Raw genomic sequence first — 17,793 nt, forward strand, 5'->3', positions numbered from 1 at the left:
CATAGAATCACAGGGCTGGAAGGGATCTCAGGAGGTCATTTAGTCCAACCCCCTGCTCAAAGCAGGGCCAATCCTCAGTTTCTGTCCCAGATCCTGACATGGCCCCCTCAAGGATTGAGCTCACAACCCTGGGTTTCGCAGGCTGCTGCTCAAATCACTGCGCTATCCCTCCCCTCATTAGTACCCAGCCTTGGGTTTGGGGTATTTGTCCTTTGTTCTAGAAAGGACTCATCCATTGCCTCTTCCTGATTTGGTGTGCTCTCGTACAGGGGCTCTTAACCTTTTTCTTTCTGAGACACCCCCATCCCCCCAAACACGCTATAAAAACTTAATGGCCTACCTGTGCCACAAGTGTTTTTCTGCATATAAAAACCAGGGCCTGTATTAGGGGGCAGCAAGCAGGGCAGATTTTAGGGCAGCATGGCTTTGACTTTCTGCCCTGAGTCCTAATGCATCTAATGCCAGCCCTGCTTGGTGGACCCCCTGAAACCTGCTCACAGCCCCACAGGGGGCCTTAGATCCCTGGCTGAGAACTGCTGCTCTAGTAGACCCCGACTAGGTCACCCCTATTTTTTCCCCCTTTTATCTTTACAAAACTTGCAGCTGATCTGCCTCTCACCGCCTTCTGGACCTCCGAGCACGTGCATTATACATCAATAATATATACACCTCTGCTTCTTTTTCCCACCTGTCCTTTCCGCTTTACTCCTGAGAGTTACCCCACCACATCTCTGTGATGCCAGTTAAGTCTTAATTTAGCTTACAGACTAAGATTTCCAGTTCTTCCTGTTTGTTCCCCGTGCCCCTTGTGGGCTGTTCAGCGGGCATAGCTGGTGCTATTTGTACAGGGCCTAGCACAATGGGGCACTCCTGCAATAAACATGATTAATAGAGGAGCAATGATACTAGGGTAGCAAGAACAGCCTGCCTGCCCCAGCAAGTAGAAATGAAGACAAAGGAGAGCTCACTCCGCAAATCAAGGCAGTTTGTGCATTGCTAGGGACAGAGGCGTGCAGAGGAAGTGGGGGGGGGGGAGGGGGGAGTCCTGATAAGGCCAGCAGCTGTTTCCAAGGAGGATGGCAGCAAATCCAATACGGACAATTCCTCCCCCATACACAGTGGGCTGGGGAGGCACCTGCTGACCTTCTGTTTAAGGGCAGTACTGAAGAAAGCTGCTTTTGTGAAGCCAGTGGGGTTCTCCCCATCTCTGAACAGACATGGCCATGGACCTGGTTTACTGCAAGTTACCCCTACGTGCAGAGTGCTCCTGGGCAAGGTAGACTACTAGCCAATGTTGTGAGAGCCCCTTTGGATACAGAGATTAAAGGTGATCAGCTAAGGCTTTAAAGAGCGTGGCTTTGTGCAGTGTAACACCAATCCCTCCGCCAATGGCCGCTTCCCCTTCTGCGCAGCAGGGATGTGCATGCCCCCCTGCCCCACAATAGGAAGCTATTTCCCTGAGCCACAAAACATTCGCTGGCAGCTGTTCTGGGATCAGAGATGCACAGAAGCCTTCTGAGGTTAGAACACAATCGTTAGCAGAGACAGGTCTCCCCAGGCAGATGCATGAGTCTGCTACTTCCTAGGCTCTTCTCCCTCCCCAGCCAGAGACTGGCCCTTCTCCACCACCATCAGCCAGGCTGCCTCCTTACATGCACTGCTAAAGACAGCTCAACTCCCCCAGTCCAAGGCATCAAGCTACTTACAGCCTCTGCATCACCTGCCGCAGGCGAGGTGAGGATGGCTCTTCAGTAGTGACACAAACTGGACACAGCCAGGACTCAAAACTGGTTACTTTATTGCACCATGATCTTGGCAATAACTGAGGTTACTGCATTGTCCCCAGCAGGAGGTGCAAAATACAACCATGTACAGATCAGCTCCCGGTATCTACACACATATACATTGAGATTATGGAACCGTCGATCAGCAAACTGTACAAGATGTCAGAATAATCCCCACTGTAAGAGGGAAATCTCCCCTGGGGAAGGGGACAGAGTCTCACGCTGGCTTTTCTCCCCTTGACTAAGTTGAAAATTTAAATAAACGCAAATCCTAGCTGTAACGGCCATTAGACAGGCTTTGATATATGTACACATCTGAGATAATGAAATGATTTGCAGCCCTTAACCCCTTCACCTGGCCTGTTTGGCTGACAGCAGGATGCAAAAAGGTTAACAGGTATTTAGAAGATAATGCATGACAGCTCTCAGGCTCCCAGGGAGCAGGGGGGAGAGCAGGGCCCTGCCCATGGAAGACCTGGAGAACATTCTTTTCCTGGGACTCGCACAGCAGGGAGGTTTGGCAGAGGGGCAGTGGTGCAGGGAATGCAGTTTAGAGGTACCAGGCAGACATGGACATGCAGCAGCAGATGGGTGGAGGCAGCATCTCTAGTGAAGCAGCAGTGCCCCCAGGAGATCTTCCCACAGCCCCCACAACAGCCATTAGCCCAGCAGAGACCCCCCCCATCTGCTCCTGGCCCAGCAGCATCCCCTCCCCAGAGAGCAGGGAGCACACCCTCAGCAAGACGAACCGGGCACTACTGGGGGAAGCCAAACCGAGTGAAGTCAAGGCAGGCGTGCTGGGGGCTAGCAGCTCAAGCCAACAGCTGATCTCTGTGCAGGGATGCACACAGCTGGACCAAGCTGTGGCAGGGGATGGCCCCCTTCTCCCACTCTGGCAGCAGCCTGGTTCTGCTGGGGCCATGTCCCCAGCTAGACAGAGGGAACCCAGGACAGGAGGCCAAGCTGGACGGGGGTGACGCTCACCCATGAGACCAGTTGGTTGAGCTGAAGTAGGCCTGTATGAGCCCATTACTCCCTCTGCCCAGGGACCCAGGCAGAAGCAGCTCGAGGGAGGGCGGGGTGGAGAGGAGATTGGGGGTACAGGGGAGGAATTAACAGAAAACTGCCCTAGGCAGCAGCCTCAGAGCCCCATGAGCAGGGCTGATGTTTGCAAGGCAGAGCAGTGCCAGCTGCCAGCCCTAGCCCAGCAGCCACATATGCACCTGGCTGTACAGGCCCCAGCCGAGACCGGGGCGCAGCAGTGACAAAGCGCCATTGACAGTCACTTCCCTGCCCAGAAACACCGGGCTGGACGCAATCCCAGCACCGTGCTGCAGTCCTGGGGCCAGTGCAGCAGGGGAATAGCTGCCCTATTAGACAGCATGTGACAGCAGCATGGTCACAAGGCTCCCCAGGCAAAGGGAGGAGCACGGCTGGGCACAAGGCAGGCTGCTGGCCAGCCCCAGTGCCAGAAGCAGGGGAGTGGAGGAGTCACCCAGGGGCTGTGGCAATCAGGAGCAGGGTATGCTCTGCATCTCAGCCTTGGCTATGGGACATGCCCTAAGGGGCCCTTCCTCGGCTACCTACTGGGGGCGAAGGCATCAGCGCCCCCATGATGCTCCTTGGCACTGGCCATGGCGGAACGAGGGGGACTTAAAGCACGTGAACCAGCCAACTTAGCTACACTCCAGCAGCATCAGCTCGGCGAGTCTCAACCTTCCCCAACATCCAAGAACCAGCCCCTGTTCCATGGAGCCCCACTCCTGTTTCATGGGGCAGGTGCCCCTGCTCCCACCCTGCACAAGAGGCTGAACGCCAGCACGGCCAAGGCCTGTCACACACCATGGCCCTCAGCCTGGCTCTGGAGATGATGCAGCAGGGCGAGTCAGCTGGGAGGGGACGAGTCAAAACTAGCACCGCAGGGTCCGGCCACTCTGCCCCCTGGCCCACGAACGCCAGGACTGAACGGCAAGCTCCAGTTGGGCGCCCCGGCCTCAGAGCCGGTAGCTCAGGCTGGCCACCTTGGCGGGGTGAGTCACAGACCAGAAGTTGCGCCTGCTCTGCAGTTTCTGGAAGGCATTGAAGTGTCTCCTCCGGTCCCGCTTGACCTTTTTACTCTTCTTCACCTGGACGAGAGCAGAGCCCACAGCAGAGTGAAGGGAAGGGGCTCCAGGTCAGACCTGGCTGCGCACCCTCACCCCCCTCCGGGCTGGCTCCTAGAGGGAGCATGCCAGGAAGGAGGCAGGAGCCGAAGGAAGGGATCAGTTCCCGAGACCAAGTCCAATCACTCCCTCCCCCAACAGGATCAGGGCCCCGGCCATGAGCCACACGGTTCCGCTCGTGCCAGTGCCCAGCTCCTCACCTTGCCACTGTCGAAGTCCTCGTCCCAGTCGTCTGTGACTCTCGCACTCCGGGCCCACGCCATGTCCTGAAGGGCATCCTGGCTAATGGCAGAGATCTCGCCCTCCCACGTCAGCACTGCAAAGCAGAGTTGCCCATCAGCGACCGCGGGCCACACCAGTGCACAGCGCCAGCCTGCTCGACCCACCAGCGCCTCTTGGCTGAGCTGGGGCCTGTGGACAGGGAGTTCCAGTGACCACCTGGAGGGCTTTGCTGGCCTCAGTGCAAGACACATCCCCTGCCCCGCCTCTGGCTGCATGGACCAGCCTCCAGAGGGTTCTTTGCAGCAGTCCTCTTTGCAGCACCAAGTGGGAAGGCTCAGGCCCCATAGCGCAGCGGGGCCCTACTGTTACCCTGCAGTCTTGGCCCGGTGCACTCTGCACTGGGGCTCCCCCGTGCACACGGCCACCAGGACAGCAGCCTAGTGCGGGGACATTACCTTGCTTCCCATACGCTTTATCAGAGGAATTCCTGAGCAGCTCCTGCACCACGCTGGCCGCCTCCTGGCTCTGCCATGCTGTCCCAGTGCCCCGCCCCTTCTCCGGGCTGCGGGTGGAGCCATCTCTGACCTGGCTGTCCCAGATGCACACTGCCACTGTGGAGACCAGGGAGAGGTGAGCATGCAGACGCAGCTCACCTTGAGCCACACTGTGGGGCCCGTGTCTTGAGCCACCTCTTGTTCTGAAAGGGTGAGTCCATGGCCGGAGCGCTAAGCCGGCCCAGCCAGCCCGGGCTCTGCAGGGCCCTGGCCTCGCATAGCTGGCAGAGAGGAAATCTTCATCTTACGGGCAGAGTCAGGCCCCCTGGAGATCCCCCCGCCCGACCCACACACACAGCCAGCCAGGCACAGGGCGTACCAGCTTTCCCCTCCCCGAAGTCACCACCTGACAGCCCAGAAGTGAGGGGCATGGTCATCTCCCCAGCAACGGGCACAGGATGCAGCCAACAAGAGCCCTAGCAGCCGAGCCAGCAGTACGAGTTTCTGGGTGTGATCAGTGGCCTAGAACTGGGGCCTGTGGGGCAGGAGGGATGGGCAGAAGCTGAATGGTTTTTCTGGGGGCAGAGGGAGAGCAGCCCAGCGCCCCCCTTCATCTGCCACAGGCACTGCTATGAGCCAGGCACCGGCTAGGAGAGCACACGCCCAGCCCAGGACACACCTGTGCAGCAGCAGTACCTGGAGTGCTGACTCTTGTGTGGAGCCCATTCACAGCTGCCTGCTCAGAGCTGGGCTTGGAGGCCGGGCTGCTGGGGCTCTCCCTCCGCTTGCACTTCCGATGCTCGATCTCGCCATCGTCCACCTCCAAACCTCGCTGCTGCTTCGCGCTGCGGAGCTCTCCTGCCCCAGACGCCAGGGTCGCAGCCTCGCCCTTCCCGGAGCAGCTGCTGTGAATTTAGACCCAGGCTCAGACTGGCGCCAGGGAGGCGGCAGGAGTCGCCATTATGCAACAGCCTCGCCCCAGGCCCAAGAGAGGAGCCTGCCCAGGATCTCTGGCTTGCCCTGCACTGGAGCCACACCTGACCCCTCCTGAGGGTCCAGGAGCCCCTAACGTCAGAGCTCCTGCCACAGGCTAGCAGCTGCACACAGGGCTCTCCTGCCAGGCAGAGCCAAGGGGCAGGGAAGGGGTCAACTGGCTTCAGTGGGCCAGGACCCAGGCTGGGTTCACTGCAGAGAGATGAAGGGCTCAGGGCACTCCATACAGCCAGCACAGGCCCTTACTCCCCACAGGGCTGAGCTGCCAGGCCCACACTCCACAGCTCCTGCAAGGCCAGCGTCTGCCCCCCACCCCCTCACCTGCCCAAGGGAGATGTGCCGGGACTGCGATCTTCCTCCAGCTGCCGCAATCTCTTCTTCCTCCTCTTCCGGGGGGTGATGGGCCCAGTGCCCATGTGGCAGCTGGAGCCTGCGGCTCGATGCCTGCGCTCCCACTCCAGGTCCCCACGGCCCAGCCCCTCTCTCTTCCCGCTGCCTGACCTCCTGGCCGCAGCCTCCTCACGCTCACCCTCCTCCAGGTACCGCCTCTTCCGGGGGGGGCTGGCGAGCCCGGCCCCCTCGCCGCTAGCACCTGCTGGGCCCAGGCCACGGGGGACGCTCTCCACCTCAACATGCTGCTTTCGTCTCTTTTTGGAGGAGCTGGGCAGGGCCTGGCTGGCCTCCTTCTCCCTGCCTGGGTGTGAAGGGTGGGTGGGCTGGCTGCTGGCCAGGAGCTGAGAGTTTGGGCTGGGGCTGCAGGCCGGCCTCCGAGGAAGTGGTGATTTGGGAGCAGATGAGAGCACCCTAGGGGGAGAGGGAGAGAGAGAGAGAGAGAGAGAGACAGACATGCTAACATGGCCCGGGGGCCTGTCCAGAGGGCAATCCCTCCCCCAGCCCGGGAGTCTCAGCTCTCAGCTGTGAGCAGTTGCAGAGAGACCCCTGCCTTGGCAAGCCAGCAGCTCAGCAGACAGGTGGAAGAGGTGGCTGGTACGAGACAGCACAGCCGGGGACCCCAGGAGGGAAGAGGCCGATCAAGGCAGATACGTCAAAGCACGTGAACGTGGGTCCGTGGGGCACAAGCAGAATGCCAGGGCGGCCGGCACCCGCTGACAGCGGATTGAACATTTCACAGGGCCTCGAGCACCCAGCAAAGCAGGTACAGCACGGCTGGTGTGGCAGGAGGGCCCATGCCTCCAGGGAGCGGGAGCAGCTGCCACGCTGCCCAGCATGTGTGGGATCCCTGTGGCTCTGCCAGAGACACCTAACAGCCCACAGGCTCAGCCGCGCATGGCCCCCAGACACTGACTCCTGCCCAGCCTCTGGACACCAGCTTCCCCAGGCTCCTAAACCAGGGAAAGCCCTGCACTGGCCAGACCCGCTCTGGTCCACGTGCCCATGCCCACGCCTGTCAGAGGAGGAGTTAGGGAGCAGACCCAGCCCTGCAATTCAGAGGCGCTGCACTGCCTTGGGCGGACGCGTTCCCTTGACGGCCACATTGCAGAGTCCACCAGTGGAGCAGACGAGGATCCCACTCACCACAGGGGGAGGGAGGCTCTGGGGACGCTGCTGGGGCGTCTGCGTGGCTTACCTGGACTTGCCGAGAGGCCAGGGAGAGGTGGAGGCAGGGTGGGTGGTGCTCGTGGGGGAGGTGTGGTCGGCAAAGGCTGGGCGGGGTGGCGTGTGGCGGTCACTTCCGCTCGCCCTCCGCGGGGTGCTGCCCTGCAGTTATCGACATAAATAAAAACTTGGTGGTCTAAAGAGACGTTTCCATGAGCCAAGAGGGGAAAACAAAAAGGGGAGCCCAGAGAAGGGGAGGGGGACGGACACAGACAGGGGGGAGCGGGGGATGGGAGAAGAAGAATCAGAAAAGTGTTCTCAGTTAGAAACACAAAGGAAGCGAGGAAGGAAGGAAATTTAAACCGAAATCCTAACACAAGGCTGTGGGCTGAGCCCAGCACTGGAACAGAGCTCTAGCGGGAGCCTGGCCCTGCAGAGCGAAGGGTTCCCAGGAGCCACAGGAGGGCAGGCAGCGCATGCTCCCAGCTGCAGCATCCTCCCATGGCACCACCAGCTCCAACCAGCCCAGAAGGCAGGATCGGTAGTGGGCCTGGTTGGTCCCTGGGGAGGGCTGAGGAGGCCCCCACCGCAGGGCAATGTCATGGCAAGTCACGTGGGACTGACAGCCCACCCAGGAACTGCTCCCTTCCGCTCCTCACCCAGGGGCAAAGCCCATCACGTGTGGATCCGGTAGCCCTGGGGGAAGGTGGGTAAGTGACATTGTGCTCTCCAGGCCGCCCAGTAAGCCGGAGGCCAAAACGGGCCCACACCCCAGCAGCAATCCCCCATATGAGCTGGTGGGGAGGGATTTTCCTGCAACCCCTGGGCCCAGACGTCATGCCCACAGGGAGCGGGCATGACTAGCGTGGCTCTCAAATACAACCCCAGACCCACCTTCTTAGCAGAAAGGGCCAGCTTCTTGGCAGGCGGGGGTGACATGGTGCTGCTCACATCCAGGGTGGCACCAGCCAGCAGCAGGGATTTTAATTTCGCCACCTGGGGGTCCTCCGAGCCGGGCGGCTTGGCCTCCTGCTCTGAGGACGCGGCTGGACCGTACTCCGTTTCCTGAGAGGCGCAGAAGCCGTTGGCTCCGTTCTTAGCCTGCGGGGGTCCCTTGGCCAAGCGCGCTGGGCTGGAAGAGCTGCTGCTGCAGGAGTCCTTCCTCCGCGGCTCAGTGCCCTCCCCGCTGCCTCTGGGCTCTTGGCTGGGTGATGGAGACTCCACCTGGGGCCTGGGCGAGGTGGGTGATGGAGACTCCTTGCTCTCCCAGGAGCTCTGCTTGGGGACCTCGGCTTTGGCCCTGCTCACTTCACTGGTGTCACAGAAGCCCTGGGACACAGCAAGTGGCTTCTTGGGCCTCCTGGCCAGCTCATCCGAGAACACAGCTGCCATGTGCATGGCTCTGGCAGCCAGTCTGGGCGAGGGGAACCCAGCAGGGGGCTTAGCCTGAGCAGTCCCATTCTGCAGCTTGGGCCCGGCCTCAAACACACCCCGGGCCACAGGGATCCCGGACTCTTCCGCTGCCTGGAGCTTCTTCCCAGGCGCCCCGTCTGGTCTCTAGGCAAAGCCAGAGGAATCAAGTTAGGGGGTGATTCAGGGAGCCGCGAGCTACGTCCTGCTCCAGAGCATAGTTGGCTGCAGGATATGGCCAGCCCTAGCCCCCACCGCAGGCGAGGAGGCGTGTTACACCTTGACACCCCAATATTCGCCACTGTCATCTAATTAGGATATGTCTTATACAACGTATGTCTTCTGAGGTATCATTCTAAAAGTCTTTATCTGCTAGACAGTAAGAGCGCACACCACCCAATGAAAGATTGTTGTATGTGAAGTTATGAAGTTTGGCTAAGTATATGTTACTGAAACATGTCCTGACGTTGAAAACACCCCCTATAGAAGATATAAAAGGGGGACAATGACATCATAAGGGGACCTCACTCTCCCTACAACAACACACCTGAAAACACCTGAGGGGCCAGGACTGAACTGTGGGAAGTGATGGTCTCAGGCTAGAAGGATCTTTAGCCTGCGTATGAAAACCTGGAAAAGCCAAGGCAACTTGTGCCTTAAGAATCTGCCAGCCTATTTATCACTTAGGGTGAGAATTTGCTAATTTATATCTTACCTATCTAGTGTATTAAGCTCAGTTTGCAGTTTTTATTTACTAAGGTAATCTGCTTTGATCTGTTTGCTATCTCTGATAGGCACTTAAAATTTACCTTTTGTAGGTAAACTTATTTCTTCTTTATAACATAACCCAGTTTCTGCAATTCATACTGGGGGTGGAGGGGCAGGGGGGCAAGAAGCTGCGCACATCTCTCTCCACATTGAGGAAGAAGGTGAATTTTTATGAGCTTGCGCTGTGCAGATCTTTCAATACAGTGCAAGACAGTATTATTTTGGGTTTATCTCCCAAAAGGGGTGTGCCTGTGGGTGCTGGGGGAGTCCTCTCACACAGAGCTGACTTCAGTCTGTGTCTGCAGCGGGGTGCGGCCCTCCCTGTGTCTGTGCTGCAAGAGGCCAGAGAGCAAACCAGGGAGAGGGAATCCAGGCTGGTGGAGCAGGAGGGGCTCAGTGAAACCCCAGTACGTCAGGTGGCGTCCTGGATGGAGGGGTCCAACCCGTCACAGCATGTTCTGGGCTGTGCAGGCCCCCCACTGCCCTCTGTCACGTGCCAAGACACATTCCCCTGGGTCGAGCAAGGAACCTCGGAGGAGCGTGTGCCGCTCACTCAAGTGGCTTCACGCAGGCAGAGGCCATGAACATCCCTGCACGCCTGCAGCATCCTAGGCCCTATGGCAGCGAGTCAGAGCCCTCTCCCCTGAGCCAGGACCCCTCTCCCACTCAGCAGCAGGGACAGGAGTCTCTGGCACAAGACCTGGACACTTACCTTGCCAGCCAGCGGCGAGGAGAGCAGCCCATTGGCTACGGTTTTCTTGATCTGGTCAGAGACTACGCCGGCTCGGCCAGGCAGGGCAGAGGCAGTCTTGGCAATGGGCCCCTCAGGGCTCTTCCTAGAGCTTGGGATTCTGGCCAAGGAGAGAGAAATACGTGGAGTCAGAGGAGGCAGGGGGTTGGTGGCTTGGGACCAGGGGAAATGCTGAGGAAACAAGTGCCATGGGGGAGGGGGCTTGGTGCAGGGCCATGTGTCCATCAGGAGCCATCACAGAACCACAGCTAGAGCCCTCAATCCCAGCCAAGGCCGGAAGGAGCCCTGGGGATAGGCCAGCAGCCACGTGCCAGCCCAGCTGGAGCTGCTGAACCATCCCTGCTAGGTGCACGTCTCTAGCCCTCCCAGGGAAGCAACTCTTGGAGCGGGAAGCCGGGGATCCCTGGGGCCAGAGGGGGAATAGCTGCCCGCAGCAGACGGCGACTCGCATACCTTAAGTAGAACAGCACGTAGGCCTGCTGGTTGAGGACGACCTTGATGTTGCTGGAGTGGACGAGGGAGTCGTTCATCTGGTACCACTGCCCATTACTGGCCTGGAGGAGATGGAGTGCAATAGATAGAGGCAGAGACCCCGCCCAGAGCCAGGAAAGGCTGGAGCGTCTGGGGGTGCCAGGAATCCCTCCCCTGGCCTCTGCTCTGGCAGGTCTGGGGCAGCGCTCCCCAGCACTGCCTCCCAGAAACCCAGAGCAGGGAATGCCCCAGCACCCCAGAGGCCGGGGCACGGCTAGGGACAGAGCGCGGCAGGCTGCCCAGGGCAGCAGCAGGGAGCTGGGGTGAGACAGCACCCACCATCCAGCAGGGCCACCCAGCACCATCGTTGGGCGCCCAGGTGCACACTCAGGGCGCCGCCCCCCGGCGGCTCTGGAGCGACTCCCCTGGGGGGCCTCACCTTCACGTAGCAGTAGTAGTGCCCCGCATGGCAGCTGTACCCCGAATGGACCAGCACTGCATACAAGCCATACGTGACCGGGTCGCCATTGCTCTGGGACATGTAGGGACGAATGTTCAGGAACTCGGGGTACCCCACATCCTGCAAGGAGAGACCGGCATCAGGCAACCTGCCCCCAGGACTTGTCCAGCTCAGGAGACAGATCTCTGGCCTAGGGTGCCCATGCTGCTTTGGAGTCCCCTTGGTGGGAGGGGGCCACCAGCATCAGCTACCCAAGACCCATTACAGGAGTCACCCGCCGCCTGCATGGCGCAAGCACCCCACAATGCAACAGGGGGCGCCCCGAAGTGGTCAGGAGGGCCGCAGGCCAGGGTTGAAGTGCAGGGGCAGAGGTCTGGCTAGGAGGCCAGGCACTAGGCCCCATGCCAGCCACGCCCTCTCCAGCCCTGCTCCCCAGGACATCCCCACGCAGGCACCCACCTTGGTGATTTTACCTCCACTGAAGTTGGCGAAGCGCTTGAGGGACAGCGTGAGGACGTTGGAGGCACGGTGGATGGTGAAGCGCTTTGTGGCGGGCACCTTCCTCTTGCATCTGCACAGAAGAGAGGGGTGAGCTTGCACCATCATGCCGCTCCTGCCCCCAGCCTCGGCTCCTGTGACAGCCACCCTGGCAGGGCCCTGCGTCAGCACTGCCCCGAGGCAGGGCAGCAAGGAGGGCTGGGACCCCTCCCGCGCACTGGCGGGCAAGGAGTCAAGGAACAGGGGGCGTGAACTGATGCCCCTGGAGCCCTGCTGCTGCACATGGCGCTGCACAGCCAGGCTTCACACCTGGTCTGAGCTCAGTCTGGGCTGGCATCAGGAGCCAAGCCCCCCAGGCAGAGCGGAGAGGAGAGAGGCCGTCGTGCCAGGCTGCAGCGCAGCCCCCGGGAGCTCGCTCCCCGCCCGCCCGCAGCCAGCAGGCCCCAGCATGGGCAGCGACTCACTTGGCACACATGTAGGCGTTCTCCCCGCTCAGCATGTCTGGTCTCACAAACAGCTCCAGCGCTCGCACTATGTTTGCGGCTTGCTGCAACGACAACGGGGAGTTAGAGGGCGGCGGTCCTGCCCCCCGAGGAACGAATGCCCGCCAGCTCCACGGGGCACTGCAGCTAGCAGATACCCTGGGGCACTAGTCTGGGTCCAAGGCCAGAGAGGGTGAGCCTGGTGACCGTGTCACCCCGCAGCCACTCAGGCTGACTGCCCCCCAGCACACAAGGGGACCACTTGCACAGGCGCTAACTGGGAGTCCAGTGGCAACATACCCTCACCCCCTGGGAGGAGGTTGGTGGGGGTCGCCATGGGACTGCACCCAGCCAACGGCTCACGGTCAGAATTCAGCGTGACTGGCGTTCTCGGCCCAGGCCCAGAATAGCAGGCAGACTGCCCAGCTGCAGGGGGGAGCCACACCCCCGCACTATTCCTCCATGCTGGGCCGACTCGTCCCCCACGAGCAGCCTCCCTGAACCCGGCTCCACCTCTACCCAAGCCTTCATGTGCCCCGTTCCCCCCGCCGGCGAGGGCGCCTCTACCCGGATCTCCAAAGCCACGTCCAGGTAGGGGTCGTAGGTATCCGAGACGCTCTTGCACACCGAACACTTCACTGCAAGGGAAGCAGAGAGCAATGATCCAACTGTACCAGAGGGTGGAAGCCAGGAACAGCTGACATCACCACATGTCCCTGAGGGACTTCTCCCCGCCCTGGATCCGGGCCCAGGGAGGAAGCAGCAGGACACCAGAGCCAGGCTCTCTGCTAACTCCCTCTGCCCAACCAGAAGCAGCAGCACTGTCCGTGCAAGTGCTGGAAGCAGAGTGGCTGGAGTCGGGTGGCCTTGAACCAGACAGTGCTGTGGACACGTCTGCACCCTCGCTGGGCGTCAGGGAGCTCTCAGAGCCAGCCTGGCCAGGAGCTTTCTGTGCGGCTCAGGCCCCACGCGCACAGGAACCGGCAGCCTGGGGGAGATAATGTGTAATATTTCCCCACTGCAGCACCTGGGGTCCCAAGGAAATTGAACAAGCCCTTGAGAGGAAGCTGCCAGGGAGGCTCAGGTCTCTCTGGGCCCCAAGGACAAGGTGCCCCACAACCTGCACTCACCACGGGACCGCAGGTAACCGCCAAAGATCTGATGAACCAGAGTTGTAGCCTGAGTCTGACGATCCAACCTACGAGACAAGCAGCTGGTCTTGCACAGTCCCCTCCACTATGCCCCCTTCCCTCTGAGCCAGGCTTCCCGGGCCGCAGCCCCCACAAGCAGGATCCAGGCTGGGAGGCCTGGCTACCCAGGCTGCCGAGTCTGTTGGATTCGGCAACAGCAGGGACAGCTCAGACACCTCTGTGTTAGTGCAACAAGGTGCGGGGGATGCAGGAGCCACATCCAGTCCCCTCGAAACTGCACAGGACAGGCCTACACCTCAGCCCTGAGCCACCTGCCCACAGGGCTTTCCCCAAGCATGATGCAGCTTGGTGCACCAGCCCCACTCCAGGCAGATAGCATGGGGACAGGCACCTCGAGAGACTGACGCCGGCCTTGGTCCTGCAAATGCACCTTTCGCTTTTCCAGGACAATCAGTGTGTGCTGAGGTCAGCTGCGCGGTGCTGGTGAAAATGCCCGTGGAGACGTACCTCCAGGAAGGGACTGGAAAGAATGTGTGGTGGGGGAGGGATCTGAAACCAGGACCCAGCTCAGTGACTGTGCCTGGATTCTCTTGACACCAACAGGGACTCCACATCCATAACCTGCCCCAGTGTGCCAAGGGACAGCTGCCCGCCGGGCACAAGGAAGGAGGCAGTGGCAGGCAGGCACCCTCCGGCCCAGAGGCCTGAAGGTTGTGGAGCTGCCAAGTTCCAAGGGGCCTGGGGAGGAGCAGTCTGGATCCTGGGGCTCCAAGGCATGGTGGGGCTGGCACACCAGAACGCTTCTCCCCAGCGGCCAGGTGCAGCTGCGCCACGGGCAGCAAAGCATGCCCCGCGTTGCACTATGCTTGCCCCGTACGGTCCCCAGCTGCTCCTGCTCTCTCAGAGCACAGGGATTGGGCTTTCATTGCCTGGCTGAGGGGACAACCCCCTCCTTCAGTCCAGGGGCAAAGGGGTAAATCTGGGGCTCCGCACAGACACCACCTACTTGGTGTAGCCGTTCAGGCAGGCCTTCTGCATGGCATCGATGGTGTAGCGCAGAAACTCATGCGCATCCTCCTGGCTGCCAAAGCGGAAGTGCCGAGCGATCTCTGCAAGAGGGGAGAGAAACAAGTCAGCCAGCTGCCTAGCCCTCAGCCCCTGAACACAGGACAGGGACAGTGAAACGATCCCCTCCTTCAAACAGGAATGCTGCCACTTGGAGGCCAGACCATCAGTCCAGTTAAGCTAGCACCTGGCTCTTACTGTCCCCAGGGCTGCAAATGAAGGGGCACCGCAGCCAAGGGCACAGCCACGGGGCTGGGCTAGTGACCCACATGCCTGATACAGAGCCATGTTGCTTTAGTGAGTCCCTGCAAGGAGACAGTGAGAGATGCAGGCCTTGGGCTCAAGCAGGGAAAGCCTCCCAAGTGCACTCGTCACCTCTCCCAGCAGCACCAGGTGAAGGGAGGCCCCTCGCTGCCCGGAGTGGAAGGGAGGGCTCGTGTTCTTACTTTTGAGATCTCTGATGAAGGACACCGGCTTGATTGCATTGCCGCTGTTGGCAAAAGCTTGGATCATGTGATTCTGCATAATACACATCATGCAAAAGCCTCCTTGGTGACCTGCAGCAGAGTGGGGAGGAGAGAAAGGGGGTCAGGCACAGATATCACTGCAGAAGCCACGCGGCTCTCTGCAATTCAAGTGAGCGAAGGCAGAACCTGCATGGCACCCGCTCCTCTAACAGGCAGAGCCCGGGGCACCAAGCCCTAGCTGCAGGTTTCCAGCCTCACCTGCACGGCCACAGAGCACCCACGGGCAACTGGGCAGCGTTTGGGTGGCCAGCACTCACGGCGGAGGCCATTATACCGAAAGCAGGGGCTGCCACCCTTCGGCTTTCACCGCAGAGTTAACTTAGGTGACTGGCACGTGCGTCTAGCCTGGGTGTGAGCTGCCACACTGCGAAGCCCCCACCCAAGTTATGGCACTGTGCTTGCCTGTGAGAGTCCCTAGAACTTCTGGTGACATAGGCATGAGTTCTGTGCTCCACTATGCAGAACCATGCTAGGAGTCTTCCCTAGTGAGTTGTGGGAGAACTTGTCTATCCTGCCAGGAACATGGGGAAGGCACTGGGGGCCCATTAGCACCCAACTAACTTGGCTTGCATCCTTCCGGCAAAGCGAGCCAGTTATCACGCAGCTCTCCGGCTCTAGCTGATTGCCCCAGACACCCCAGCTAGCCCAGGTGTGAGGTCCTTGGGTCAGGGGCCTGAGGAAGAGCCAGGCTAACTCTGCAGTGAGGACATGCCGTCAAAGCCATCAAGACCCCTCCATCCACATTAATAAGTGACCATCAACCATGGCATCTCTTCAGATCAGCTGCTTCTTGCAGGGTCAAGGCTCATGGCAATGGCCACCTCCACCTGGGCAGCATGGTCCCTTCCAAACACTCCACACACAGCACCCCTCAAAAGCCAGCGATACAGAGCACTGTGCTCCAGCCTCAGCACCCTCCCCGCTTCTGCCGGGGTGCCTGCAGTCACTCCATAGCCCGCAGAGACGGGAACAGGCACTGCTGCTAAGCACTGCTCTGCAGAACACCAGCAGGTCACGTGGCGCCATCTCTCCTTGTTCCCCACTGCGGCTATCAGTCCACCCGTCTGTCCACCGTAAAAACAAGACAGACTGGCAATGCAGCTGGAACCGAGGAAGAGGCTGGCAGCGAGAGAGGATCTTCTCAGAGAAGAGCAGATGGCAGAACAGCACATGCCAGGCAAGAGGGGGGAACAGACAGAGGGGAAACGAAAGGAAGGCTCCCAGAAACCATGGCAGTGGGCACAATGTAAGAACGTAGATGGGTAAAGCAGAGACAGGTCAGTTATACACCCCCTCAGCCCCCACCACACACCAGAAGAGCAGCTCAGTGGTTGGGCTGGATGCAGGAGGGGCTGAGTAATGGTGTTTGGCCTGCGTCATGCAGGAGCTCAGACCAGGTCCCTTCTGGCCTTGGGAAATTCATACATGAGCCTCCTTCCCCAATCAGCACTTTCCGATGTAGGTGCCAGAGGCCAATGCGCAGGGAGATTCACCGAGAAAATGCCTGAGAACCCTGTTTCAGCCCGGCTTCTGCTTGCCGCACTACCCACTGAGCACCGTGGGGACACTCAGCTCAGCCGTACAGAGCCCCCGCGCCAGCTGGCCCTTTCCCCCACTCACAGCTGCGGCTATGCTCCTTGGACAGCAGGTAGTTTGCCAGTGGCGGCGTGTAAGTCAGACATTGCACAGTGGAGTTGAGGAAGCAGGTGTTGCCCAGGTTGTGGAGTCCTGCTCCGACCCTGTACACCCGCTCCCATTTCATGGACAGGCGCTCCATGGGGAAGAGAACTTTCTGGGGAGCTGGGACGCCGTCCCCAGAGCTCCCAAAGCACGGTCACTCCCTGCAAGAGAGAGAGGAGTCACTTAGACACAGAAAAGTCAGACTGACCTAGGTACGGCTCTCAGGCATGTGAAAACGTGACACCCTGAGTGCCCCTGGCACAGACGGTAGTTAAAGCGACAGAAGAATTCTTCCATCGACCTGGCTCCCAGCTCTCGGAAGGGCGGATTAATTTCAGCAATGGAAAAACCACTTCCAGTGCTGCAGGAAGCAGCTACACAAGGTGCTACAATGGCAGAGCTGCAGGGCCACGGCTACGTCACTGCAGCCTCTGTAGCGTAGGCAAGCCCAGACATTAAAGGAAAGAGATCTCAACAGAGTCAAACACACAAACACTGGAACGAGGAGGCAGCTCCCAACCCAGAGCCCTCTACGTACCCTGCTTCCTGATCTGGGCCTCATCAGAGCTCTTCTGGCGACTGCATTCTCCGTCTTGGGGTTCAGCAGAACATACTTGCCCTTCAGGGTCTCCAGCTGGTAGGAGAAGCTCTTGCTTGCCGGTTCAAACTCTATCTTCTGCAGCAGGATCTTCTTGGCAGAAGATGCCAGGAGCTTGCCCAGATCACCATCGTCAGTGGAGTCCTTCCGGCCTGGCTTGAGAGCCTCCTTCAGCTTGTCCACTATCGGCATGGTGCATCACTGTGGGGGAGTGGACTCAGCTCACTAGCCGGGGAAGCGTCTCTCTACAGAGGAGAGTTGGAAGGGAGACTGATGGGCAGGTTGGCCAGTCAGGAACTGCCACAGATCACAGAGACCTTTCCAGGCATGTGGTTTCGGCAGTGCTGTAACCCTGGCCTGCCCACCACCCAAAGCAACCCGAGAGCTCTCAGCACGGCAGTTAGAGCCACCTTCAGAGACTGTCAGAGGGCAGTGTGGCAGTGGGAATTAGTTTCATCTCCTGATCAGGTGCATCCACTGGGCTGGCTATGGGAAGGACCTCCTCAGCCTGCCCAGGAATGGCACATTGGCTCTAGGATGGCAGGGTTTAAATAATCAGGAAGAGCAAACAGATGCGTCATTTGTCCCATAAGCACTAGGGCACTCCACACCCTGCTCCCAGACCAGATGTGAGGGTCCCCTCCCTTTATGCCACAAGGCTCGTAAGAGCAGCCAGTAGCACCCCTTTACTCAGGCTAGTGATGCAGGGTACTCCTCCTC

The 17,793-nt window shown here is 59.8% G+C and overlaps 1 protein-coding gene across 3 annotated transcripts; it reads right to left on the reverse strand.

Moving 5' to 3' along the window:
- Positions 1 to 1,778: 1,778 nt before the first annotated feature.
- USP36 (ubiquitin specific peptidase 36) lies at positions 1,779 to 17,129 on the reverse strand. 3 transcript variants are annotated; one of them, XM_077833687.1, is made up of 18 exons: positions 17,014 to 17,129; positions 16,416 to 16,636; positions 14,715 to 14,825; positions 14,210 to 14,312; positions 13,183 to 13,250; positions 12,620 to 12,690; positions 12,035 to 12,117; positions 11,532 to 11,643; positions 11,052 to 11,192; positions 10,595 to 10,695; positions 10,103 to 10,241; positions 8,107 to 8,769; positions 7,244 to 7,374; positions 5,977 to 6,459; positions 5,359 to 5,564; positions 4,624 to 4,779; positions 4,147 to 4,262; positions 1,779 to 3,910 (listed from the first exon to the last, which is right to left on the reverse strand). In XM_077833687.1, the coding sequence occupies exons 2-18, from the start codon at positions 16,570 to 16,572 to the stop codon at positions 3,779 to 3,781; spliced, it is 2,973 nt and encodes a 990-aa protein (XP_077689813.1). In that variant the 5' UTR covers positions 16,573 to 16,636; positions 17,014 to 17,129; the 3' UTR covers positions 1,779 to 3,778. The 3 variants fall into 3 exon arrangements, 2 of the variants coding, with proteins under 2 accessions (XP_077689813.1, XP_077689812.1); XM_077833686.1 differs by having other exon boundaries at positions 5,359 to 5,567; XR_013347911.1 differs by having other exon boundaries at positions 3,881 to 3,910; positions 4,147 to 4,357; positions 5,359 to 5,567.
- Positions 17,130 to 17,793: the final 664 nt, after the last annotated feature.

Source organism: Eretmochelys imbricata, chromosome 14 (assembly GCF_965152235.1).
Source record: "Eretmochelys imbricata isolate rEreImb1 chromosome 14, rEreImb1.hap1, whole genome shotgun sequence".
Lineage (NCBI taxonomy): Eukaryota > Metazoa > Chordata > Testudines > Cheloniidae > Eretmochelys > Eretmochelys imbricata.

What these genes read in the sequence shown, in the direction of transcription:
- USP36 (XM_077833686.1), bottom strand. Translation starts at nt 16,572, where the DNA reads ATGGAGCGCCTGTCCATGAAATGGGAGCGGGTGTACAGGGTCGGAGCA. An exon ending in CAAGGAGCATAGCCGCAGCT is followed by an intron (nt 14,826 to 16,415) that starts GTGAGTGGGGGA and finishes ACTCTGCTGCAG; the next exon opens with GTCACCAAGGAGGCTTTTGC. An exon ending in CACAAGAGTCAGCACTCCAG is followed by an intron (nt 4,780 to 5,358) that starts GTACTGCTGCTG and finishes TGGTCTCCACAG; the next exon opens with TGGCAGTGTGCATCTGGGAC.